Source organism: Lepidothrix coronata, unplaced genomic scaffold (genome assembly GCF_001604755.1).
Source record: "Lepidothrix coronata isolate B3197 unplaced genomic scaffold, Lepidothrix_coronata-1.0 Scaffold38, whole genome shotgun sequence".
NCBI lineage: Eukaryota > Metazoa > Chordata > Aves > Passeriformes > Pipridae > Lepidothrix > Lepidothrix coronata.
Window position 1 is genome coordinate 4866669 of NW_016690218.1, and position 27431 is coordinate 4894099.

The window sequence follows — 27431 nt, forward strand, 5'->3', positions numbered from 1 at the left end:
ACCTTTTTTAGTGTTGGCTCTTTATTGTAAAGCTGTAGTTCTTATATTTTATCTGTGTGGTTTTTGAATCTTGATTCAGTTTGATTGCAATTTTCAAGCAGAAAGCATTAGATCTGAAATAGTATTCTGAAATATAAATAAAAATAACAATAGTAATTAAACCTGAAAAGGATATTGCCCTGATAAAACGTTATTTTTTTAATCTCTACTTTGAACTAATTAATTTTTTTTGTATGATCAGAAGACCGTTAGCTTCACACTGGACCTCAGACAGTTTTAGATCTGCATTAGAGCTTTGGTTTTGTGAGACTTTTCCATGAAGGTACTATCAGAGATCCTACTGCAAAACCAAAACTGTTTATTTTCGAATAATGCTTATTCCCCCCTCATAGTAAATGCTAGTAATTTGTACTCCCATTATTAAGTAAGGTGAGGTTATTTTATTTCTGTAAATTTATATATAGCTGAACTGAAACACATACAAAATTGACAAGAATGAAAGAAGGAGAAAGCAAATCTGATAAAAGCAAAGAAAAAGCCTAAGTGAGATAAACAAAGCTGGAAGAGGACAAAATGAAAATGTATTAAGAGAAGAACTGGCTGATTCTGATTTCTGTTTTTAAAGGTAGACTCTTATTCCCGTGTTCCCAGTCTGCCTCTTCCAGGATATATGTTCAGAACATCAGCATCTTGACCTCATTTGTAGTTCAAATTTTCTGCGCTTCTGACTTCAGGTTTCTGCTAAGTCAAGTGGAGAACCAGAGATTGATTAATGTCACCTGGTGAAATACTTGGTTTAAATGATGTGCCTGCCATAACTTGGAAGTTTGGGTAGCAGAGGACAAGAGGTTCCTGTTCTCCAGGGCAACATTTGTTCATTTTGTGTCTCAGAATCAAGAGCCACATCTCATTTATTGCAGACAAATACTCCTTATAAAGCCCTAATTAATTTCCAAAGCATATTATTCCTGTGGGACAGACATTCTAGGCAAGAAAGTGACTAAAGCAGCGGTTTCTTGGAGCATTTGACCAGTCAATTAAATAGTTGAGTATTTATTTCTGAACTCTGGAGTGCCTGACCTTGCAACCTTTAATATTTTCTGATTTTTCTCAGAAATAATATGGAAATAAATTCCGCCACAGTAACTGTACTCTTCTGTGGACAGACTCGAGAAAGAATTTCAACTTTTATAATTTGATTCAAAAAAACCAGGTGTAGCTGTAATTGGGGGCAGTGCTACATCCATTTTAATTGTCATCAGTTGCTGTGATAAAAGAAAATCCTGAGACTTGAAAATTCTCTGTTCAACTTCTAATATGTGGTGTACCATCTAACATTTTTAAAAGCTCCTGTACTCACAGCTTTTTGTTTCATTTGTTTTATTCCCATCAAGTCCTCATCTCAGCCTAGCCATGTTTGTCCTCCTTTTCCAAGTTATCCAAGTGCTTACATGTGAGAGGGCAAAAGCAGCTCTCTTGCTGTGCCCTGTCCCACTGTCACCTTCTGGCAGAAGTAATTGGTGCTCAATATTTGCAGGGTCAATGTGGCAAATGTTTTTATTCTGTGAAACACTGCATACCCTGAACAGTTAGTCAGCAGAAGCTTAAAGATCATGGAAAATGCTTAGTGCAGGTACAGTCAGTGAAAAAGATAGCTGCTGAACTATTAACAAACCTCAAGTGACTTTTTATGGATTGTATCTTTTTTCAGAGGTTTTCAAATTCAGCAGTTTTGGGTAAAGATTTAATATAGTTAGGAAAAAATTCAAAATACTATGGAGATGGGAGAGCCTGACAACAGAGTAATTGAAGGACCTGAACAACAGCTGAAGCTTATGTATGAAAAGTCCTTATGACTTTCCTTTTTGTCCTCTTCTCTCCTTTTATTCCTAAAGGAATTTTCATAATTGTCTGTTTTGCAATTATTAAAAACTGGTGAATAAAAAGTTCAAAAGAAAAGTTCTGAACTAAAAGGTCTAGTCTTGCATTGCAACATAAAATACAACTCTATGATAGGCCTAACTGGTAGGATCACTTGCAGTCTTGAGGCATTTTAGGGGTCTGCTTTACAAAGGCACTTTACAAATTAGGCTTTCAACACAATGTTAACAAAACTTTATCGTTATTCAGACACTAGTGGATGATACCCTGTTTTGGGGGAAAAAAGTCAAATTGCAAGTATGTTCTTCAATGAATTTTATAGTGTGGGTATAGCAAATAAAACACTCTGCATTCCTCATTCATCTCCACTTATTAGTACACTTGGGGAAATTCAAAGTTGACTTAAGACCTGTTAAATCACAGCATGAAGCATTTGAAATGTCCTTTAAAATCTAAGCAAGTAGGAAGGAATATTATGTTAATAAAGTGTTAAACAGTTAAAATTGGAGAAGGTCAGGGAATGTCAGTTCTGCTGTGGATGTGGCTAAGCAGTTAAAGATAGCATTTCATTATTTTATGATTAAACAAATATTCATTACTGCGTCCTTTATAAAGATGACCCAGTACTGGTTCAGTATAAGAATTCTCGTGAGAACTCTAGTGGGAAAAATCTGGACCTTGTAGAGCTTGTCAGTAGCTGAAGGTGACAGGGTGTGGTTCTCCATATACAAAAGAGATGGAGTATGCAATGCAAAGTGTAATCACACCAGTTTTGAACTGTTGTGGCCAATAAGTTTATAGTCTTTGCAAGTGTACCAGAAATAACGTGAAGTTGTTGTATATGACCTGAATAGCTGAAATCCTAGATATTTATATAACATATATACACCTTTTGTCAAGATAGCTCTGTAGAACATGAAGAGCAAGATGCATTGTGCCTCTGTGAACGGGTAACTTCAGCTTCTGCTTTCCTAAAACTCTCTGTATATGTGTTATAGTGAATCTCTTGATGTCTCCAAATGATTATTACAGCTGTTAGCAGTGGGGTTTTTTTGCCTAGAAAGAGGTACCCTGCCTGTGGAAATGAGACTGGAATCCTAGGGTATTCCCAGGCCACGTGTTCCTGCTCCTTGTGTGTGGGTTGATGGATAATGGAGCAGCACAGTATCAAGTGGTGTTCGTAGGACACTGATGCCAAACTCTTTTCACAGTAGCCTCTCCGAGTATGTTGTGGTTGTTACAGGCAAACACATGTAACCTCTGCTCTTAAGGGTAGTCTGGACATTTTGAAATAAAACTGGAAAGAGGGATAAAACTGTCTATTTTTGTGCAGTGGGAAGTTGGTTGGTTATAATCCTGCACTGCTTTAGCTAAAATAAGATTGAGCTGAAGCTTTTCTGAACATGAAACCGATGGTGATGCAAATGGTGTCTGTGTCCATAGAGAAACCATCAGAAGCCCACATAAATCATTTTCTAAACTTCTTAAAGAAGGCAGCAAGTAATTTAACATGGAGTAGTAATTACATAAATATGTAGACTCAATAATGTAGAGTGAAAATTAGGGAAACAATAATTGGGTGGAGGGGAAAGCTTAAAAATAACTAAATAAATTAAGCCAGAAACCGGCCCTGAAATTTTAGGATTGAAGTTGACATTTCTGAGCCTTAAATTGATTTTCTAACCCCTTAACATTCTATGATACTATGATTCTGCGATCAGTACAGTTATAATTGAATGTAAATTACTTTGAAGTAATTCCTTTAAGCGTTAGCATTATAAACAAACAAGTTGGATGTACTTTATATATGTGTTTAGGAGAATGCCTGGGCTTAAGTTCTGGAGATCTGGATGTCTTTTTAACTTCCCTGTACCTTGGAAAAATGTAATAACTTATTGTAGTCCTGTGCTGAATCAACATCTCTGAGAGGAAAGGACAGTATAGTGAATCTTTTGAAGTAAAAAGTGTTACTTTGAATTTTTGCTTCCTGTAAGATCACATTTGCTATGGATACTGTGCTGCCTTTTGAGAACTGCAAATTAAGTAGGATAAAATCCTAGTATTTGGTTACCAAACTCTTGGGCTGGAAGCCCCCTGTGTTTTATTGCATATATATATATATACATATATATGTGTGTGTGTATATATATATACACACATGCATATATGTGTGTGGATATATATATATACACACATGCATATATGTGTGTGGATATATATATATACACACATGCATATATGTGTGTGGATATATATATNTATATGTGTGTGGATATATATATATACACACATGCATATATGTGTGTGGATATATATATATACACACATGCATATATGTGTGTGGATATATATATTTATATACACACACATATATATGTGTATATATATATATTTATGATTAAATGCAGTGGTCTTCCCTGACTCCTTTTGAAAATGTCACCCTTCAAGGTAGAACAACTGGTAAACAAAATGCCTGTGAGTGCTTTCACCTGGATAAGAATAGTACTAATAGGTTTGTGCTTGCTTCGAGGTGATAATATGATTTCAAATAGTCAGAGAATTCCGAGTTGTTTAAAGTGCACAGTCAAGGAAGCTAAAGACCTATGTTCTTCTCTCATATGGGAAAAGACAGGTTCAGATCTTAAGCCTGCCTTTGGCAGTAATGAACTGAAATGCTTGGGGAGGTGTACAGTAGCATAACAATTAAGATATCTTAAAAGATTGTTGCTTAATATACTAATATTCCTATTGCACAAAAAGGAAAAGTAATTTTATCCTTTTTTTTCCCAAAGAGCTGTTAATGGGCAAATGGGGAAGATACTGGTTTTCTTCCACAGCTACTCTTTGTCTTATTATGCAGTCCACCAACATGGTCTTAAATTCTAATTTTCTTCTGAGACTGCATAACATGCCTCTTACAGGCTTCTGTCCTTGAGCCATTTCAGAATTCTGTACTTACTTTTGTAGATTATTTACGTGTAACAAGAATACTTTTGAGTTCCTAATAGTATTTCTTATTAGTCAACATGTCTACAGCTCTCCTGACAAAATGTTCAGACAAAGTTTATCTGCATAAAAGTTTGGAAAATCAAAAGAAAGGATTTCAAGCTTAATTCTGAACCACAGATCAATCTAGTGAAAAGGTGTAATTCTCTTTCTATCACCACCACCACTGTCCCTGTTCAGTACTCTTAGACGTCCTCCAAAGAGCCCATACTGGTAACAAAATGAGGATAAAATCAATGGTGAACACCTTTGTGACTGTCATAACTATAAATAAGGATTAGAATGAATAGGGAGAGTAATCTGAAATGCTCCAGGAATGCAAGGAAATTTAAACCTTATTTTGACCTATATATCTCTTCACCTCTGTTTCTTCCTTCCTCCATCTAAAAGGTCCCGTTGTTTAGCCTCTGCTAATTTTGCTTTTAGTAGTGATCATTAAAGACATAAAGATCCCATTTCACCTGCAAGTGACTAGTGAAGGGTCTTAATTATTTTATATTTTCTTGAAGTACTTGTCCTGATTGAATGTTCACAGAACTTTTCACTTGTGCTTGATCTCAAATATTCTTTATGTTGCAACAATTTATTTGGAGAAATTGTTTTGAATTTTATTTTTCCCAAATTTTAGCTTGGGTTTTCATTATTTGTATTTTCCCATTGTGGGGTTGAGTGGCAATGAAATTTTACACCCAGATGCTTTCTTATTCTGGAAAATTGGCTCTAATTATTCTTGCATTTGTATGTTGCTTAGTTTCTCCCCAAATAAAAATCTAAATGACAAACATATAATTTATATGCAGAAATATTGAGGCATGGTTTGAATAGTTTGAAGTAGAATTAAAATATACATCACATACTTTAATTTATGGGCATAGGAAAGGAAATTTACCATGTCTTTTGAAGATATTTTCTGATCTTCTGAAACTACATGTTTTGTATGAAAGAACATGTTTTAAAATAAATGTAACAATTTATTTTTAGTTCCCAGTGTGCTTATGAGCTAATTTTAAGATCAGATTTCAGTCTTGTCTTAATTTTTTTCTTTAAATCCAAGTATTTAAATACTACATCTACAAATATTGTCAGTAAAAATGACCAGCTTTGTAGTATAATGCAGGATAATTCTCAATCATATGATACTGTCAGTTTGCATTTAAAATCAACTTTTTCAAAACTTATTTCTAAATGAACTTAATCAGATTAACTTCATTTAGTCACATCTGTTCATGATTGTTTTCCCTTTTTACTAGCCATACAAATCATGAAATTAAGCTAATTATATACCATTATCAGCTGCAAAGAACTAGTTTCAGTTTTATACCTTTTAATTCCCTGCAGGAGATTAGGGCTTGTTTTTTGTTAATATGTAAAGTGCAGTAACTTAAATGGATTTCCCCACAGTTATTGCCAGAGGGATTAACTAGTTTATTATTGTTTTCACTATTGTAAATTGGTTTTAAAACATTACATTTTATGATGTTTCATTGATGGCAATGCATGTCATGCTGTTGAGAAACATTTTCCAAATAGAACTGCTATACAGAAGTAATTGTCATACAGCTATAAAGCAAAAGAAATAATAATCCTGTCAGAGTATTTATTGATGGTAACATCTAATTTTTATCTTCTCCGCTCCTCCCTCTTTTTTGGGGGGAATTGGGGATACTGCCCTCACACAGGTGATGATGAGCAAAGTGATTGGTTTCATGAAAATGAATCTGGTGGAGCATGTGGAATTACAGGAGTGATTCCATGGTGGGAACAAGAAGACTCCACAGAACTGGAGAGAGAATTGCCTGATCCAGTCTTTGAAAGTATCTTAACTGGTACTTTCCCTCTTATGTCCCGTTCAGGGAGGAGAGGTAAGTAGCCAATCAAGCAAATGCAAGCTGTAGAATCACTTGGGTACAATAGAAAGATATCTGTGGATTATATAAAATATATAAAATGTGGACAAGATCTTGGAGTTATCAGTTTGTTTCCTTGAACTATTTAATTTTTAGGGTATCATTAGGGAGAAATAATTCAAAAAACGTCAAATATCAGAAAAGTCAGAAAATGTAAAGTAGCTCATTTTGATAGCCTGCTCTTTTATTTGTTGTCTTGATGTTTGCATTGAGAATTATTAAGTGTTATTTAAAGTGAATCTAGGTAATCAATTTTGTTCCTGACTTCTGTGATAATGTATAGAATTCTATAGAAGTTCATTAATTCAAAGGCTGGAAAGACTACTATGACCATCTGCTTTACCTTGCTTTATGGTCAGGCTTTAGTGTTTGTAGAGAAGAGGAAAGGATTCCTTTAGAGCAAGGATTGAGATTGTAACTTAGAAAATACCCTTTTTCTTTATTTCTTTAAAACACTTCAGACAACTGTGGATCCAGTGTAACCAATGGTAAGTTCTACCAGCATTAGATTGCATTTACAGCTAGAAACCCACTCTTGTCTAAAGAAGTTGTTAGACCTCAGCTTGCTGCCAAAGAATTTTGTTATACCTTCCCTCTGCCACGAGGATCTCCTTTCACATTCAAATTCTATGTGAGCAGTGGTCACATCACTTTTAAACTACTCTGCACACTGAATGTATTGAATTTTTTTGTAAGACTTCTTTTTTAGGTGATTGAAATAATTTTTGAGGACTTGATCTCTGCAGATTTGCCAGATTTAATGTTTTATAGTACTAATGAAGTTGTAAGTGATGCAAAAATCACTTTCCTCCTGTAGTTCAGTATGTTCTGCTTATGCAGCCAACTGTGCATGGAACCCAGGATGGCAGTATGAATAGCTGCAGAAAGGTTGATTTTTCATTACAACTTATCCTTTCTCTCAATTTTCCCATTCTGTGCCCCTTGTTTCCACCAGTAAAATGTTTGACAATAGTAAGTTGGTTTTATTTAACTGAATTTGTATTTATAGATTGGTATGTAATGGTGAATTTTATTGGTTCTGTGGTATAGGAAGTATTCTTAAATCAGTTCATACTTTTTTTCTGTAGGTTTCCAGAGCAGATGTAGTCATCTTCATGGAATGCCAGCAAGAAACATAAAAAAGGCTTCAGGAAACCAGAATGCACTGGTAGGTGTTTTCATTATTGTTAGCTAATGTGCACTGTTCTGAGAGGTTTTTTTAAAAAAAGCATGTTCCTCTCATGTTTGTTCCCTAGTGCTGTAGATAGGTAGTGGAACAGTAAGACTACAGTGCCACTGCTGCCTGATAGTGTGTGTTTGCTCTTTGTAAAAAGACCCTGACTCTTTTCACTGCAATTCTCTGTAATAAAATATTTGTGTGTACTCAAATGGCAGAAAGCGTCAGATACTGTTTGTCAGTACTTCTTTTGAAGTGAGTGAAGGAGAAGATTTTCAGGCAGGTGTGTGTTTAACAGTTTCGTTATGTGCTTTATGTCTGTATGAAAACATGTTTCTCTTCTCTTACGATGAAAATCAAACCAAAGATTTTCCGGTAATAAAAAATTTCTAGGATGCTTTGTGGTACAAATCAGATTTGTTTTACATTTTTTCTCCCTAAAACCTGCTTTGAAAAATGTGTCCTTGTTCTCTTTTGTTTGGTTGACATCTGTGTGGTCAAGGGAAGGGGGTGTATTCAAAAAATTTAAAGCAAGTTTGTGATGCACCTGTCATAGGTCTCAGACATTTCTTTGGACTGAGCCTCTTCTAAGGCTGTAACTACAAATGAGATGTTTGGGGGTTTTAGTGCCTTCAGCTCTAGGAACAGTGTTTATAAGTGAAGTAAAAAAAAATTACAGCTGTCCTTGCACTTTTGTACAATCCAGTAATTGTATTTTCCCATAGCTTTTTTTCTAAAATAAGTTTCTAGTGAATTTTTATAATTTTTTCCTTTAGAGGAGGGCATGAGAAGAGAGATTTGACTTTTTAAATTAAAACGTTAAAATGTATTAATTGTAGCACAGTTTTTTCCTTTCTTATCAGGATAGTGTTTGGACAAGAAAGAGAATGTGGGAGTTTCTTTATCAGGTGTGATAAACATAGACCAGTACAATAAATACTACAACATGAATGTTCTTTATTATTTGAGAACATTACGTGTTTTCAAATTTTAGTTTGCCTAAACAGCATAAGGTACTTCTGAGAAATGTAATAGTTATTATATGTGGAGAGAATAGAAAGGAACTTATTGAAATTTAACTCGATTTGCAGAGGGAAGGTTTTTATAATTGAAGTCTCTGTCCAGTAATTGCCATTTGGAGCTGAATAAGATGCTTTAAAACCTTGGCCTGTGATCTCTGTGTTAGTGGTCGTGAATTAGATGAATGCTCTCTAGTTCTTGATTTCCTATCTACCTATTTTTATTTTTGGTTCAGTGCTTGCTTGAGCATATCTGGGATTTGTAGCCCATTTTCTAGGCTTATTGCAATTTCACTCTGGTATTTTATAGGAGCTATTATAACTGATAGGTTAGCTTCATGGTATTGATGATACATGGCTTAACTACCCCAAAACCTACCTTTTCCTCTAAATTGTAAAAAGGTGATTAAATTTCAATTGATGAAGATATACTGTGAATGCATATATATAATAAAAAATCCTAATGTTTATTTTCTGCTATGCTTTCTAGATTGTCCTTAGGAACCCATTTTGTCTTCCAGTCATGATCTCCCATATATAAAGATGGTATTGTAGTTCCCTTTGTACCAAAAATCCAAGCTGATCTACTAAATTACTGATTATTAAATATGTCATTTACATAATATTGTAGAAGACGGTTGGCATGTGAATGTAGCTTCTAAGTCACTATGTTTAGGCAGGAGTGCATATAAAGAATGGATGTGTACTTAGCTCTGCAGATGCAGTTTTCTGACCTCCTTAATGACTATTTATGTTTGTGGGCACATCTGCTGCATCTGTCTTTGCAAATGTAGCCATATAAACCAGAGCTCTTGTGCTTCCTTTTGTCAGTGATTGCTTCTTAAAGAAAATCTTCTTTAGATACTTCAATCCAATGATAAAAAAAAAAGTCATTTAATACCTGTGACATCTGATAACACAGAACAAGAAGTAATTACTGCTATTAGATGGTAACAGTGAAGAAGAGCAAGAATGCTTTTAGAAAGATTAATATCCTGCGGAAAGAACACTGCAGACTCGACTTATTGAACAGAATTGTGGTGTGAATTAATTCTAACAGCGAGGAGTCTGATGTCTGTATCACTGCTTTTCACAGGCTTGAAAGGGAGACAAAGTAAAAAAAAAAAGGGGGTTTCCTGCTAAGATACACTGCCTAGAAGACACACATTGTATCTTAAGTCTAAGGATGCCTAGTTTGTGTCTGGGGAATGTGAGCATATAGTTAGCTCTTTGCATAGAGTCAGTGTGTGCTTAAGTATTTTTGAAAAGTTTGGTTGAATGTTCACAATTATAGCAGCTATCGAAGCCTCAGAGAGATTGCAGGTTTAGGGAAGGGAGAATGAATAGCTGTGACAGTACCTTGATATATCATCATCCTCTTTCAAAAAGTGTTTAATGCCTGACTCTGTGTGTTCTTGTAAGAGAAATGTCAGGCTAAGAGTGTAAATATTACTTGTTACAGACCAGGGAAACAGCCAGCTTGCGTCATTTTCACACCACAGTGGGAGCTGAGGATCTGAGGAAGAAGGCTGCTCTTTATGGACCAGTTAGTGGACTTCAAGTAGCCACGGCTGGTGCTTAGATTCTGTCCAGATGCTCTTCCTGTGTTTCATTGATGAGTTGCTTAATTTGAGTAAACTCATGGTCTTTCTTTTATCAAGCATGCTGCCTTTGAGTCAAAACACTTTTTCAATGATCACTGGACAAGAAAGAGAGAAGTAAATATGACCTAGCATGCAAATGCTTTGGAAATCCTTGCCTAATCCAATGTGCAGGTTGAATGAGTTGTCATACAGCAGATGACAACTGAAAAAGCTGAGCAAGAAAATGAAAAAAAAAAAAAAGAAAATGTTCATCCCAACTGGCTTATATCCTTTCCATTGTCCAGTTCATGTAAGATAGGCACGTTTGTTATGGAATCCATAATTAAATGGTTTGTCAGGTTTTGGGTTGCAATTATAATGCTGGCTTTTCATGTCTTCATTGTTTTGTTTTGTGGCAGCATCATTTGTAACTAAATTTTATTTGAAAAGAAATAGAAAAATGCGGGTTTTTTAATACCATGCCACATTGATAGTAGTAGCTTTGTAGTTAAAATGAGAAACATGGTATATATGCTTTCATACCATACCAGTATTTAACATACTCTTTTAATAGGGTATACTGCATGAAATCTTACTTTGCTTGGTTGAATTCTGTAGTTACATATGACCTGATCAAGTAGTCTCAACCCCCATATTCTTTTATGTTAGGCATAGCCAAAAGTTCTACAATTTAAAAGCAATGTTCTGTGAGTAAAACACTGATTTCTTAGAAGGAATGCTTTTTTCAGTCTTTTTCTATGCATGTTTATATACTTGCATATCACTTGTCTAGTACTGTATCTCTATTCTCTCCGGCAAATTGCATGTGAAACTTCAGTATTTCATAGAATAAAATCTGAAATATAACATTTTGGATGCATTGGAACTGTGAAGGTTCATTTCTATGATGTAGAATACTAAGTGAACTCTTTACCTTAAACGATTAAGGTTTTCATGCTTTTCTCAGATGGATTCCTGGGGAGAGCACAAAGCCTTAATGAATGAAAATAAGAGTTAATAATTATAGTTAGTGAAAATAGAGCATGACTGTTTTTCCTTTCCTTCAAAATGTTTGCCCAACTTAGTACGCAATGACTGAAAAATTTCACTTTTTTTCACAACTCCTCCCTACAGATAAGTGAAAGTTTTAAAAATCAGTGCTGCTGTTTTAGCTGTTCCTTCTGTGGTTCTAGATACAGTTTCTTCCCTGAGACAGGGAGAGACATTGTAGCATTTTGTTTGAGAACTCTTATTTGCCCTCTCTTGCTGCCTCGGTTCCCTGTCTGGGCTGGCAGCTGGTAAGAGATTGCACTGGACTAAAGTGCAAAAAACGTGATCAGTAAAAAAGATGCTTCTTTTTGACTGCCAATTTTTCCATCCGTCACCTTTGTCATGGGGCTTGGTTTCATGATATTAAAGACAGCCTGTAGTAAGTCTTGCACTCCTCGATTGATTTATTTTTTTCACAGTTGTACTATTGAACTCGACTCTACATAGTCATAATTATTTTAAATGGGCTTAAAGAAAGAAAACTGCATTTCCAAGACCTGTAATCTGAAGGTATCTAGATATTCCTGTCAAATCTCGTGACTCTTTTCAAAAGTTCGAAGATAAAAGAGCTTTTCTCAAAAAAAAAATTGTTGACAGATTACTTCTCTATTGACATGAGGAGAAAAGATGCACTCTTGCTTTTTAAAACTGTTCTCAAAATGTAAAAACAAATCAAACATTTCTGCTTCTAGGTTCTTTCCAAGACCCAGGTATGTTCAGGAGCTTTTCTCTTGTCAAAATATTTTGGAAATTGAGTGAACTGTTAATATATAAGAAACCTTGCTTTGATCCAAGGAATGTTTCCTTAAAGAGTATTTTGGGCATTGTTTTTACAATGTTGGTCAGGAGCCTCTTCATAGATGCTTTGCAACTTTTAGAAAAACACTGCTTCTTAAGTTAAAGTGTATTTGGTGTTGTGAAGAATTTTTTTACATTGGATGAGTGGTATACGGTCAGATAAAACAATTCAGTATTATTGAAGTGCCTGAAAGAACTTAACTGTGGTGACATTTTGAAACCTTATGCTGCTAAACCTGCAAATGAATTTTCCTTTAAGGCAGTAGAAAAGTAGGGGAATTTTTTTTTGTAATGGGGTTTTTATTAAGATTTCCTGTCATCAGAAATATTTTCAACTATTAAAAGTATTTCTCAGTGTACTTTTCCTTTTATTGTTTTTCTTGTTTGTAATTGTTTTAAATTGATATCTGCTTATACAAAATGTAGTGAATAAGTCGTGCTCTTTTAATCGTCTTTTTAGTTAACTCAGTACCTTAGTTTTACATCATAAAGAGATAAAAATTCCTTGAGAGTGGGTGTTTTTCTGCACTCATGTGCTTCCTGCAGATATGTTTTTTCAGGCAGAAAAATTCAGGTTGTTAGCAGAGGAGATGCTGCTGCTATGGCAGTTTAAGCCCCACCTTTGATTCTCTCAGTGTTCATTTACTATTGGCAGAAATGCTAAATTTTCCTGAGGAATGAGTCAGATGGCACACTTCTAGATTTCAAAACTTGGGTACATTGAAATAGTTATATTTTATGAGAAAACAGTGGTTCCACAACTAGTGGAAGGTATCCCTTCCTGTGGCAGGGGACCGGGAACTAATAAACTTTAAGGTTCCTTCAAATCCAAACCATTCTATGAACAAGAGGGGAAAAAGAAGCTTCAATTGGATTTCAAAACCCCATTATAAACAATGTAGGTTTCAAAAATGAGATATAAATATTGGGGATGATGTTGAAGTATCTGTGATGTTCTTAACTTCATGTATTTTTTGAGGAACTACTCACTGTTCTTACACCTTTTCAATCATCACTATGTATTCTACATAGTAAGAGCTTCTTTTTTCCACAAAGTATTTTCAAGTGCATTTTTGCTAAGCCTTTCCCTTATACTGATGCAAGACTAATATAACTTCCACCTGCAATGGCAAGCACCTGATGGAAGAGTAAAGCTGCTTAGTGACTTTCATAATAGCTTAGCATACTTACTTATCAAAAAGATCATAATTTTACCTGTATCACGCTTCATGGTAGGTCAGTATTTCTCAAAGGGGTTCTCATCACTAGTAGTACCAACAGTGGTACCCCTACATAAGGCACAGTTGGTTTGTATTGCGATTGTTCAAGGCAGGGCAGTAGAATTAATGGATTAGATTTGTCAGTATAGGTGTCATTTTGTTATGAAGGGGTTTGATTTCTACCCATCATTTATGAGATGTGAATGGTTTAATAAAGTCTGCCTTACAACCTGTGTTTGCTTTAACTGACAGTGATTTTTGTGTCACCTGAAATTGTCTAATGAAAATCTTTGGTCATCAAACCAGTAAACAGGCACAAATAATACTGCAACATTTCTGTCTCATTTGAAGTTGCAGTTCATTAGCCAAGTAGGAGTTACAAGTGACTCAAATAATAGATGTTTAGATTACATGAAATCTAAGTTTGCTCAGTTTTGTTATTGGTTCCATTACATAAGTGTAAAAACCCTCCGCCGTAATTAAAATAGAGAAATCTTCAACTGGTTTGTAATAGTTGTAAAGGCACTTACTGGTGAAGGTGAACATGTGTGGGTTTTATTCTTTCTTCTATGCCACCTATCTTGTAAATTAGAGTGTAGAATCCTGGTTTCATTCTTAAAAAATCTGTGACTATCAAGAAAAAAATAGTTTGAATGTATCAGGAGCTTAACATCTCTTAGAGATAACAATTGTACTTTATCAGCAAAATGAAGATATCTTGTAGGTGTAATGACTAAGAGAGACCCTGTGCCACAAAGCTCGCAGTGGTTTTTCTTGAGATAGTTTACCTGCTGTGACGATGTGATGATCAAAACATACCCTTAAAATATAACAGATTAGCTTCTGTCTAGCTAAAGTGAATGTGGTGACTTAGCCTCTTCTTGGGCTTTCAAGTATAGTGTCAAAACCAGCATCCCACTTCAGCGAAATAGTTTCCCTCCAGCACTAGTCTTAGAAATGCCAAATGTGCTGCTTAGTTTTTTAAATGCATTCTGTGGTTTATTCATGGTGACAAGTGCTGTGAACTGTTAGTCTAAGCAGTATTCCTTGTAATTCACCTCAACCCAACCGCTCAAGTGATAGTCATTTACAATTTCACTTAAGTTGATTTTAAATGAGGACAAATAATGTTATGATATCTCTCATTTTTTCAGTTAGTGTCTGCCTTGAAAACATATTTAATACAGTTTCATAGCAGTCTTTACAGATAATAATGATTTTTAAAACCTCTGACCTCAAAATACGAGGCAGCATAATTATTCCTCTTGTGTTCTGCTGCTTATCAAAAAAAATCCCACTTTCTAGTGCGTGGCTGAATGAAATGTTTCTTCTACTGACATTTTGAGTTTGCTTTTTTTGACTTCCCAAGTCTCTATTGGTTCTTTGATGTTTTATGTTTCAGTGCAATTCTAACAGAATTTGTCTTTAAATGTACCTTTCCTTAGTACCTTTTCTGCAAAAATTTCACTCAGTTATGTCTCTTTTAGAAATTTCTTAATGCCTCAATAGCAGTGTTTTGAAGAATTGATGAAGAACAATACAAGAACAGCATCTTGTATGCAGAGTCAAGTTAGGGGTTGTATTTCCTTGTATTGAGCTTGACGGGGGAGTTGATCGTTTATTGCTGAGAACAGACAGAAAAACACATGCAGTAGGGAAGGAACACTTGCAGAGATACTGTGGCTTCCCTTATAAGCAGCATCTCATTTATGCTGTAACAACATCATAAATGTCAAGTAAATCATGACAGTAATTTCAGGTGGCACATTGTTTAGCATTTTTTAACTGAAAGCAAGTACAAGATCAGATACAGCTCCTAAACAGTTGAAAGTTTCTTGCTAATTCAAAGCATAGTAACTCATTCACATACATAGGTTTTCCACTCCATAGAAAACTTCTGTCTTTTTGCCTTTAATAGGTGGTATGGGAGAATGAGGGCTACAGATAGTCTAAAAATAGTCCCTCTGGTTTTTTCAGGTGCATTTCATATGGTGGCCATGTATAGGGAAAACTGACACTTTAGACTCTAATAGGAGTACTGTTATCTCTAGACTGATCTATTAAGTGACCTTCTAGATTTGTTGGAAGATAGAATCACTGTTTATAGTCAGATGCGCTCATTTGTTTTGTTCACTAGTTCTGTTGTAGCATTACTTTATGTAATACATATTGAAAAAATTCTTGTGTGATGTTGCCTTAAGAGAGCGTGGAGAGAAAGACTCCAAGCCAATTTAGTGTATAAGATAAGATAAAGAGAGCAGGTCCTTTAATTAGGCCTGAGGCCAGAGGAATACACATGATGCGCCACCCCCCAGAGAGTGAGTTTATGATTTTATAATAAGGTCCATCCAATCCCAGATTTGTCCACCCCCAGTTCTGCCCCCTGACATGCAGTTCCTTTCGGGAACTGGGTTTGCAGGTCTTTGGGACCCGTTCTTCCTCATCTTCATCTTCTTCACAGCACAGTCCTTGGAGCTTCTCCAACGTTCTGGGCTTGAAGGTCACTGTGTCTGTGTGATATCTTCTGGTCTGGGCTTTTCTACAATTCTGCCTTGAAAAGAAGACTAAACATGCTAACGGAATTTAGAGGGATTGATATGGAATGGAATAATAGGCTTGGGTATGTGTAAACATTATGCTACAGGGTAAGGGATATAATACAGCTACGTCAAAATCTACATTCGCTACCCGACTACTTCTAAAACCTACAAAAGTTAAAAATCCAAAAAGCTCTGAGGCATCAGTGAAAAGTGATCAATATAATTTAGCATCTTATTTTTCAAATCATTGCTATAAGGCAGTGATGGGGAATCAGCATATTTTAATCTTGTTTGATTTATAACAAAAGCAAAAATACAAACTCCTATTTAATATGTTGGGAGTTTTTTATATATACAATCTGAGTTCATATGGCTCATATCCAAGAGTTAGAGGTAGCTGTAAAAATAGTGAATTAAACTGGATCTTTATTGTTCTCTCCAGCAATTTATCATGGAAATACATATATCAAATTACTTCAAAACAGAGGACAGAAAATAAAGTAGGAAACATACGTGATGCATTGTGTTGAAGTTGAATTGACAAAGAAAATTATTCTACTTCTTTTCTAATGTGAGAAAGGATATGGGAATGGGGAGGTCCTCATTTGCCATTCTCTCTGATTGCTGTGACTTTAGTTAGTCAGATGTAAAGACAGTGTTCTTTAGGCTGTTTAATATAGTCATAAAGGAGTGGAGCAAACCACATTTGTAGTCTAACCTACTTGTGACTTAGTGGGAAAATGACTTGTTTGCTACTATTTTGCTTCTTGAACTAAGAAAATCAAACATGTATTGACAGCGTACTTTAAAGAAGAAAAAAAGGTACTCAAAACTTCTCAGGAACTGCCTCTTCTGATAGTTGTCTGATAGTTCTTATAGTGGTATTTACAGCAAGTAAGCACGTAACTGAATGCAGATGCTTTTCTTAACAGAAATATAAGTTTTGTTTAATGTGTTTCTGCAAGTCATTCATTTTGAAGATCTCTTAGAAGTGAATGCTTTCTTAATTATGTTTATCCAGTATCAGAGGCAGCAATGCTTACTTTAAATAAATGGAAATAATCAATCGTAGAATGGAAAGGTTATTCCCTGAAGATAATCAGAGAAAATTAATAAGGCTATGAGTTATAGGATGAGTCAGAGGAAAACTCAAAGCTCCTCTCTTTAGTGGTCTCCTGATGTTTTGGGAAAACCCTACATAAAATGTTGGTATGATGTTTTCAAAAGCATAATGATCTTTCTTTTGCGTGTTCTTAAACCATTTGTGCAGTTACCAAATTACACATCTTATATAGGAATAAGGAGGACTACAAGAAAAGATTTATTAACATCAGCACTTCCAGATGGAGTGGTTCAGGAGTGTATTGGTCCTTGCCTATTAGTTACTGTCCCTTCAGCTGGCACATGGCAGCTACTTTTTTAGCTTCTTTTCAAAGCAGAGTGTAACCATTGTAACTAATCAAGTGAACCCTTCAATTCCAACAGTTTTGATAGCTGCTCAGAATCTGTTCCACTCTGCCCCTTGCAATTTGACTCACTAAACTCTTACTTGCTTCTGACCAGATTTTTGCTGTGGATAGTTTTTCCTTTTCTTACTACTAACTTTAGATAGCCCCTTGTTTGACAGCTGATTTTAAAACCTGCATTCACAAGTATGAGACTATGATTTTAAAGGTCCAGGAAGAAGTTTGTCCTCAGTTCAGAGAAGTGAAAATTGTTTATTTAGGCAGTAATTTTTTCTTACTGCCACCTGATGGGAATACTCTGTTGCAACTCTCCAGCTACAGACACTTGTGAAATTCATTTTAAAGAGCATTAGATAAAATGCATCCTGTTTCCCTTTCTTCCTGACCCCTTTCCATTGGATTGCTCAGGTCTAAAGCCTAATTTTACAGAGACCGAAGCAGATACAGTAGGTTTACAATGGGTTGCATATATATTTTCTGTTAAGTAGGGTCAAACTAGGAAAAAAAACTTTTTCCAGTTTTCTGTCATGCTGTTATGCTATGAAAAAGAAAGCATGTGTATAGCAGTTGAGATTTTGTTGCCATACTGCTTTTCTCTTTTGTTTGTGTTTCATAAAAATTGGGAGTCTAATTGTTGGTGTAGGTCTAAGGCAATTTAAGACTACTTTCAATTCCCTAAAGAACTTTAAGAAAATTGCCTGTTAGAAGTTACCCTAAACTCGCTTTCCCCATGCAGTAAAATATAGCATTTAAGCAAAAGATAGGAAATTACTGCATAAAAATGAGGGGGGAGGCATAAATATTATAAAATACATTGTTTTGCCTTGTTCAGGAGAACAGACAGAACCTTTAACTATATTTTGTCAGGTTATTAATAATAAATATTATATATGATTTGACTATTACAAAGTTTAAAAACTCTGAAGCATTTATTCAAGTTTTCTTTGAACACAAACCGATATCTTTATAAAATTATTTTCCCTATATCAGTGATGCATATGCATGTTTTCTTCCAGGTTTAACTTGGGGGTTTTTTTGTTTCACAAAAACAACTTCATTTACATAGAATGTTTTAGTGAATCTTATATTAAATATTACTAGAATGTGGAAAATGTTTTTAAAATATTTGGGGGTTGATGGATTGGTACTCTTCAAAGGGAAACAAAACACTAAATATTTCTAATCCTGCATTATTTACCGCATGGGTGGTTAAATGCTACTTTAGGCCCCATAAAATTAAAAGGGAGAAATCTGCCAACTGTAGCAGGAATTGGATTTAGGAAGAGTGGTACAGAGCCAAAATATTGCTACAGAATTAAATGTCAAAAATCTTCTTTAATAGTAGATATATAGTTCACAGTGTCTGGTTATGATTAATACATTTAATCTAAATCACTGAAAGTTGCTCTCTCCTTTTCCATAAAATACAATAGGACACAAATCAGTTTTACTGTAGGTGGATAACAATTGGAAAATAATGCATCTTCCCGCCCAATAAATTGTCAGTTATACCTTTTAACTAAAATCGATTCATCTTTCCAAAATTTATTACAATTTCTAATAATAAATCTTTTCAAATGTTTATTCATTTGCTTTTTGATACATTTGTGCCACTTTTGCTATGGTCTAATGTTTTTTCTTTTGATTCATTGTAAATTAGAAAATCTATTTTGAGTCAATTTTCTAGTTAAGAAGTTAAAATCTATAACCTAGACATTTTTTCATAGTCTCCTTTGCACATTTTAATACCCTTGAACTTAGATACAATCCAGTAAATTCTGATCAGAAGGTGATTAAAAGACTTTTCACTGCAACTTCTTGACTGAGGGCCAGATTCATAAAACAAGTACTTATGAGATTGTTAGCTGGTTTTCTCCTGCACATCTCCCTGAGTCAAAGAGGAAGATTGAAACAATTATAGCAGATGAACAGATACATAGGTTTTGGTCAAAGATTTTTAATATGGGCAGTCAGGATTGCCCTTGTGAATTAAAACCCCACAGTGACCAAAGGGAGTATGACAGAAGCCTCCTTTTGTTGTCCCTTTATAGCAGCAAGACAATGATAGTACTGATGATCACCAAAGCATACTATGTCACATTATTTGTGGCATCTCTAATTATCCAATGCTAACCTCTTCAAGTGGGCTCATCTGCCATGTAGCATTCTTAGAAGTAGCACTTTTTTAAGAGGAAAATATTTTAGAAGAAATTTTTCATCACTTTCTCTAATGATTGATCTTCTAATCTGCATTGTGAAATTGTGTTCACTGTTCAGCAGTTTCCTGCTCTGTATATAATAAAAGGTGTCAGAGAGGGATAGTCTTATTTTTTTAAAAATCTGCCACTGAGGGTATTTCCTGTTCTGATCCAGTTAAAAAATGTGATCTTAGTTTCCCAACAAGAATTATGTATGAGAAGGTTGATCTGGTCTGTAGCCGTTTCAAACTTCTTAAGGCAGAAATGTGTTTTGTTTATAATATAAATGTCAGCATTGGCAGAATAGAGGAAGAGGGCTAGAAAACGTTTCAAACATAACCATGATGAAAATTGCATTCTTAATTTGAACTTGATCTACAGTATCACATATTGGCAAATTTGTGTAGCTGAAAGCATCTTGGGCTTTAAAGTGATTGATTTCAGAGTTAAAAAAATCATTTGTGTGGATGGATTGGAATTCATTAATTTTACTAATTACACAGTGAAGAAAACAGATGTTTTCTTAGTCAAAGATCAGGCTTTAATTACAGGTCTTACCTGCTCATCTAAAAATAGTGTCAATATGTTCATGTCTCTCAAAGTTAATTTCTAATTTTTGTATGGAAGTATGATTCTGTTACACATTTTAAACCTTACTCTAATTATGTACAAATACAAATCTGATACTCAGAGCACTTAATGAGTACTGTTGAGTCATAATGCATGTATTTAGAAAATTTTTCAAGAGTAAGTTGGGTAAAAATCACCTCTTTAAAATGTCAAAATCAGTACTACCCAGTGCTACTCTATTTCTAATTGTAAAAATGTATAACAGAAATAGTCAAAACCATTTGCAACAAAGCTGAGTTTCCAGCAATTATATAAATATGGGTAGCCTCCCCTTAGGACTCTTATTCTGAGATATGTAGTCAGTGGGACTGCAGCCTTCATTAGAAAGGCAGAGCAAGCTGCCATAGTATTAAAGGACCAACCTAACAGGTATTGTGTGTGCTTGTTTTGTGCTTTTTAGCAAATCACTGTAAATGTTGTCTGTTTTAATTGCTTTAAATATGTATTTGTCACTGTGACGGGGCAGTGGAGATGGCCTAACTAGTACTAATAATTGACAATATCCAGAAAGACATTACCTTTGGAAGGAGCATTTGCAACCAACAGCCGGAAGATGCATGATCCATAGAAAGAGTAACTGTTTTTCCCACATTCTTCTGTACTTGGAAGACGGGCATGAGGAAAGAAGCTAGCAAAGCATCAGTAAGTGTAGCTGGTGTGTAATGAATATTTAATGGAGTAAACTGATGCAAGGCTGTAAATTAACTCAGAAATGTTACAATTGTCATAGTAGAAAAATATAATAATTTTAACTTTGTGTAAATAAACTCTTTGTAACTTCAAAACATAATTTTCTCAGTACTTCATTGTACTGTGCTTTCTCAGGCTTTACTGTTGCCAGGATGCTTTCTTTCTTTCAGGAAGTGCATTTGTTGCATGAACAAATGTCTGTTCAGTGGAAATGTGTTTTCTTCAAAATTAGAACAGTGAGCACAACTTCTGAAAAAAAAAAGTGTGTACTGTAAAACAAGACAAAATGACAAAACAAGCAGAATCAATATACCCCATTAGTAACAAACTTCAGTGTTGTTCAGATGTTCCATTATAGTCTTTTCTTTCTTTTAGATGTTATGGGTTGGGGAAGGGTACTTTCTAAAAAGCAGTCTGCTTGGGTGTTTTTTCAGGGTTTTGGTCAGGGGAATTATTTTGGGATTTTTTCTGTGGAGGGAGGTTTGTACCTCATATGCTTATTCCAAGGGAGTTACTACTTCACACGGTATGATCAGAGTTCTTGAACAATCTTAGGGTGCAACAGACCCAAAATCCCTCAGGAACATGGAAAACTTCAGTATGACTATCTGCTTTTTAGTTATGATGATGTATTGAGAGCTTGTGGGACCTTGGAGAAATAGGTCCTTAATTACTTAGTGGTCTTTTAATGTTAGGTTAATAGATATGGAACACCTGTATTGTGTTATATTGCATCCATTATGTCCGTAGTCTACTAGTTTACCATGTAGTGATGATTACAGTAGAAACTATTTTCAAAGAGAGCCTTCAGTAAAATGCTGAATTATCCAGGATTGCAAAATTATCCAGGATTATTGAAAACTCTGTTGCTGGTTCTTTGAGAGAAATTGTTGACCTTTCATCTAATGTTATTGTGTGGGTTTTTTCTGTTCAGAAACTTTGGATTTCTATTGGGTGTTTTTCTTCTACAGTTTTTCCATTAAATTAGTAAAGCAAAGAAACTTAATCTCGAAATAATTGAAACGGGAACATTGCGATGTGAAGAATGTGTTTGAATGAATAGCTCTCAGTACTCATGGCAAACTATTTTGATGGTATACTAAATGTTGTTATACCATTTGCTTTTCTGTTTTGCCTTTGTTGCCATGAAGATCAACTGTAGGAGTATTATTCTTGAAAGGAGATTAATTCTTGCCTCCTATACATAGCAGTGTTTAGGGAGCAGGTGAATGTTTAGACACTCTTGCTTTGGAAGGTAGATAGTATCCTTGAGGTATTGTCCGCTGTCCAGGGCTTTCAAAGTGTGTTACCAAGCACAACTATTTCTTATGCCTTTAGAGGAAAATAAACAGGCTCTCGTGTTTACCTTAACCTAAAGGGAGACAGAAAACTGCCTGGAGATTCAGGTACATCTGGTGTCCCCTTTATTTTTGCTGTCTTGCTGGAGGAGCTGAAAGTGGCCAGCCGTGCTGTCAGCCCACACGTAGCCCAGAGGTCTCAAATGGCCTTGACTTGCGCAAAATAGATTATTCCAGTAGGGTGACAGATCTGGTTGGCTGTTAAGAGAGCTAATCAAAGCAGACACAAACCCAAGTATAATACTGGTTATTAGAAACTCTGCTGGCATCAGACTAATTAAATGTAAACACCTAAAGCATTCATTTATTTCTTTATCAAAATTATCAAACTGGTGAAGTGCCCACAGCTGGGGAGAGGTGGGACTTTTTGACCTCACTTAGCCTTTCTAGTATAACTAAGAGGATTTGTCTTGGCAGCCCCCTCTCCAAGGGGAGATCATCAAAACCATTAATGATCTATCCTTTGGCAAAATGCCTGGCACAAATTCTCTCAGAGCAGACTTTTTATTGCTTTGTGTGCTTTCCTTAGCGCACACATCTTCTGACTGAGCATTCGGAAGAAGCTGGTGGTGCTTGTCTAGTTTTGTGCATCATTCTTCCTGAGGTTTTCATGGCTGTGTGCTTTGTAAAGACAAGTCTTCTTGATCCTCCTGTGCAACATTGTTTAGGATCATCTAGAAGTCGTGTGACCTGACAAAAAAGTATTGTTTGTTGTTTGAACAGTAGCACCTATACCTTCAGAACTTGTCTACGAAGAACAACTGGAGAAAGCTGGCAAATCCGTGATCCCCTGTAGGAATTTAAGGGGGAGTGAAGTCTCTCTAACTATAAGCAATCACTGTAAGGTTCAGGATCATTTGATGAACCTGAATAGCCACAATTCTGTGTGCCCTGATGACATATTTTCCAGGGTCCAGAGAGAACTGACTGATGTTGTTGCCAAGCCACTCTCCATCATATTTGAAAAGTCATGGCTATAATGCCAAGTCCCCTGTGACTGGAAAAAGGGAAACATCACTGCTGTTATTAAAAAGGGGAGAAAGGAAGATCTGGGGAATTACAGACTGGTGATTTCACCTCTGTGCCTGGGAGGATCATGGAGAAGATCCTCCTAGAGGATACACTAAGGCACATAAAAGAAAAGGAGGTGATCTGAGGTAGCCAGCATGGCTTTACTAGGGGCAAATTGTGCCTGACCAATCTGGTGACCTTCTGTGATGGAGTAACAGCAACAGTCAACAAGGGAAGACCTACGGATGTCATCTATGTAGACTTCTTCGATACGGTCTGACATGACATGCTAATCTCCAAATTGGAGACACAGGGATTTGATGGATAGACTTCAGTGGATAAGGAATTGGCTGGATGTCTATGTGGAGGCCAGTGACAAGTGGTGTCCCTCAGGGCTCTGTCTTGGCACTATCACTCTTCAGTATTTTCATCAGTGACATAGAGAGTGTGGGATCGAGTGCATTCTCAGCAAGTTTGCGGATGACAAGAAGCAGAGTGGTGCAGTTGACACAACAGAAGGAAGGGAAGAGAAGAACTCACTGAGAACAGCCTTGTGGAGAAGGACTTGTTGGGGGGTTTTGGGGGATAAAAAGTTGGACATAAAGCAACTGTGTGCTTGCAGCTCGGAAGGCCAACCACATCCTGGACTGCATCAAAAGAGTTGTGGCCAGCCGGTCAAGGAGGGTGATTATCCCTTTCTACTCTGCCCTCATGAGAACCTACCTGGAGTATCGCATCCAGCTTGGGGGTCCTCAGCACAAGAAAGATGTGAACCTGTTGGAGCAGGTCCAGAGGGGGCCACAAAGATGCTCAGAAGGCTGGAGCACCTCTCCTTTGAAGACAGGCTGAGACAGCTGGTGTTGTTCAGCCTGGAGAAGAGAAGGCTTCGGAATTACCTCACTGCTGTCTTCCAGTACCTTAAAGAGGCTTATAAAAAAGGAGGGAAAGGGACTTTTTATATAGGCAGCAGAAGCTCTTTATTCAGTGTGGTGAGACACTGGCACAGTTTGCCCAAAGATATTGTGGATGCCCCATCCATGGAATTGTTCAAGGCCAGATTCAATGATGCCCTGAGCAACTTGATCAAGTGAATGGAATTCCTCCCCATGGCGTGGAAGTTGGAACTAGTTGATCTTTAAGGTCCCTTCCAACCCCAATCTTCTATGGTTCTATGAATGCCGATCAATTTATTGCCATTGAACAACCTTTTAATTACTGATGCCGGTGTTGAACGATGAAAGCAATCAAACACTTAAAAAATCCCACCTCAGCTTCTCTTCAGACACATCTCCTTCCCAGTTTTTGCTCTCCAATCCATTTGCTGCACTTAACACTCAGTCTGTTCAGTGGGATGATGGGTGGAGCAAGTGATGGGAGTCGATGCATTGCAGTTCCTTTTCTCTTGCTGCTGCTTGTTTCTTACCAGATTGCTCTGCCATAGATTGCCCCACCAGCTGTAGTGCCTTTGGGGTTGTGCCTACTCCTCAGTCTTGTCTTCAGCCATAGCTCAGATGGCTTGTTTGATTCAGCAGTTCTGCTGCTGTACTGTCTGCCCTGCCTGTCTTGTTTCTCACTTGTGCCCATTCATGCATCTCTCCTGTCCCAGTATTGGCTCTTGCGTCTCCTCTGTTTAGCATTTGTCCTCTTCTGGCATCTCCTTTCAGCATCCTCCTGCATGTGTCTCCCTTTGGCTTTTGTTTCCCATTTCTAAATACTCTTTCATAGAGGCACCAGGGACTCCTCTAGTTCCATTTTGGTGTATGGTGAGTTGATTTTGTCCATCACAGAGCCAACTGGTACCAAATGTGACTGGCACAGAGCAGTCCCTGACCACCTCCTGCACAGGTCACCCCTGCAGCTTCCCACCTCCAGCTGTAAAAACCCTGCCATTTGTGCTCAAGACAAGGTAGATAGGCTTGGTCTGGTTTTGTTTATGTAGATGCTTACAAGCAGTACAAAGAGGAACTTGAGAAAATGGGGGGGAAGAGTTATGTTCAAAAGTGGTTCTGTTGGGGTTTTTTTTCAGTTGTCTATTGCTAATGTTACTTACACAAATTATTTTCTTCAATAAATTGCCTTGGAGAAGTTGAAATTAGAAGTGAAAACTGAGTACATAAACGGTACAAAAACTCTTGTTTACGTGGATAGCACCTCTATGTAATGTACATAGCTTACTAATACTGATCATACTTTAATAAAGCAGTGCAAATTACTTCTATCGTACCAATTTGCTTCCTAACAAGGACAGAGTAAATAAATTTCCAATTGCAATGTTTAGCTATTCAAAAAGGTATGGTTTCTTTTCACTATACCTCATGTGATTATATGGTATGTAATTTTCCAGCAGTGACTATATTGTTACAATCTTATGCTTTACAGATGAAAGAGTCAGTCTCTATTGAGACTGTTATCCAGATTCATAGAAGCTAAATTTCATGTATTTTATCCAGTCCATGCCTAGAATTGTCTTTTAGTGATTGTGAGTGATTAAAGCTAATAAAATCTAAGGGACAGAGACTTGGGTGAGTTTATACTCTGTAAATCTGGATTTATATCTATGTGGAGTTTCATATCTCTGCCTAGTAGCTAATAATACCCTCCGTTCCTTTTGATAGAAATGTAAGAAGAAAATACATAGCAAGTTGAAAAGAATGTGTATTATGGTATGGATTATAAACATGGAATAATGTAATTTTTTGTTAATTTTAACTATTTCTGTTGATTTCTATTATTACACTAAAGGACCAACTTCTTAGTTATTTGCATGGGTAGCAACAAGCACTAGTGAAGTTCTTGATGTAATATATCTGCTTTTTAAGCTATTGATTTGTGGTAGTTTTTGAATTTACTGAAAAGGATTCAAGTAGCATCTTGGAAAAAAAAGTGTGATACTGGAATACTGTCAGAAGAACCTTGAAATTGAATTACAGCTTTAATATTCAAACTGGGGCATGTATTGTTATTTGTAGTATATGTAAAATGACTTTTATAGATGAAATTTAAAATCGGTGGCGCAGAATAGGGTTTATAGTGCATGGTCTTTAAGAAGAGCAAGGAAAGATCTTTGATATAGAGCATGTAGCAGAAATTTAATATTTATTAAATAAAGGAATTTTTAAAAGGGGATATGGTAAAAGAAAAGGTTGTTCTTGCTGATGTGTTTAGTCAATGTTGTCAAAAAGAAATGCAAAGTATTTCTATGTGCTTAAGTATTGTATTAAAGGAATATTATTTAGATTTACTAAAAAAATTAAAATAATAAAATATTTATCTTGTAAAACAATGAGGAGAGCAGCCTTGTCAAATCTTAGTGCCTGAGGCTTTTACTTCTAGGAGTCTGATTCCTTGTGCTGTGGTGTCACTATCACCTGTGTTTCTGGCAAGGTGCTGTGCTTTCTTCCCATCCCTGGCATTCTGTCTGAATTGTCAGAATTGACCAGTTAGGCCTCTCTCTATCTATCTGATTTAGATATGTGAGTTCCAGATACCACAGAAAACCTGTGTGGTATTCCTGTGGACTCAGTGAACCCATGCATGTTAGCAGAAGCGAGTGTTCAGAGAGGTAGTTCATGTTCCATGAACTACCAGCTTGCTGGCAGCAGCCTCCTCCTGTCCTGTCACCCATTGCAAGCAGCACACATTACGTGACCCCAGACCTTATATTAAGCTTCATATGTTTAATAACAATGTTAAGGATTCTGTGTTGTCCAAGTAGGAGCTAAAAATTTCTTGCTTAATTGTCTTATTTAAGACAAAAAACGAACCAGAACATCCCTCCTCTCTTGCATCAGTCCTGCCTTGGTCTGCCACTTAGTGTTACTGGAAAGGCAGGTCTGGAAGAAGACACAGAGGGAAGACCACCTGCTGTATTGTCATATATATATGTATTGTTCCCTG

General features: G+C 36.1%; 1 protein-coding gene across 1 annotated transcript in view; it reads left to right on the plus strand.

The window, feature by feature from the left end:
* Window positions 1-27431, plus strand: part of GPATCH2 (G-patch domain containing 2) — a 120808-nt gene that overhangs the window by 17200 nt on the left and 76177 nt on the right. The window contains exons 4-5 of the mRNA XM_017812950.1: window positions 6567-6749; window positions 7883-7962. Coding sequence (XP_017668439.1) covers window positions 6567-6749; window positions 7883-7962 — 263 coding nt within the window. The remainder of the gene's footprint in view (window positions 1-6566; window positions 6750-7882; window positions 7963-27431) is intronic.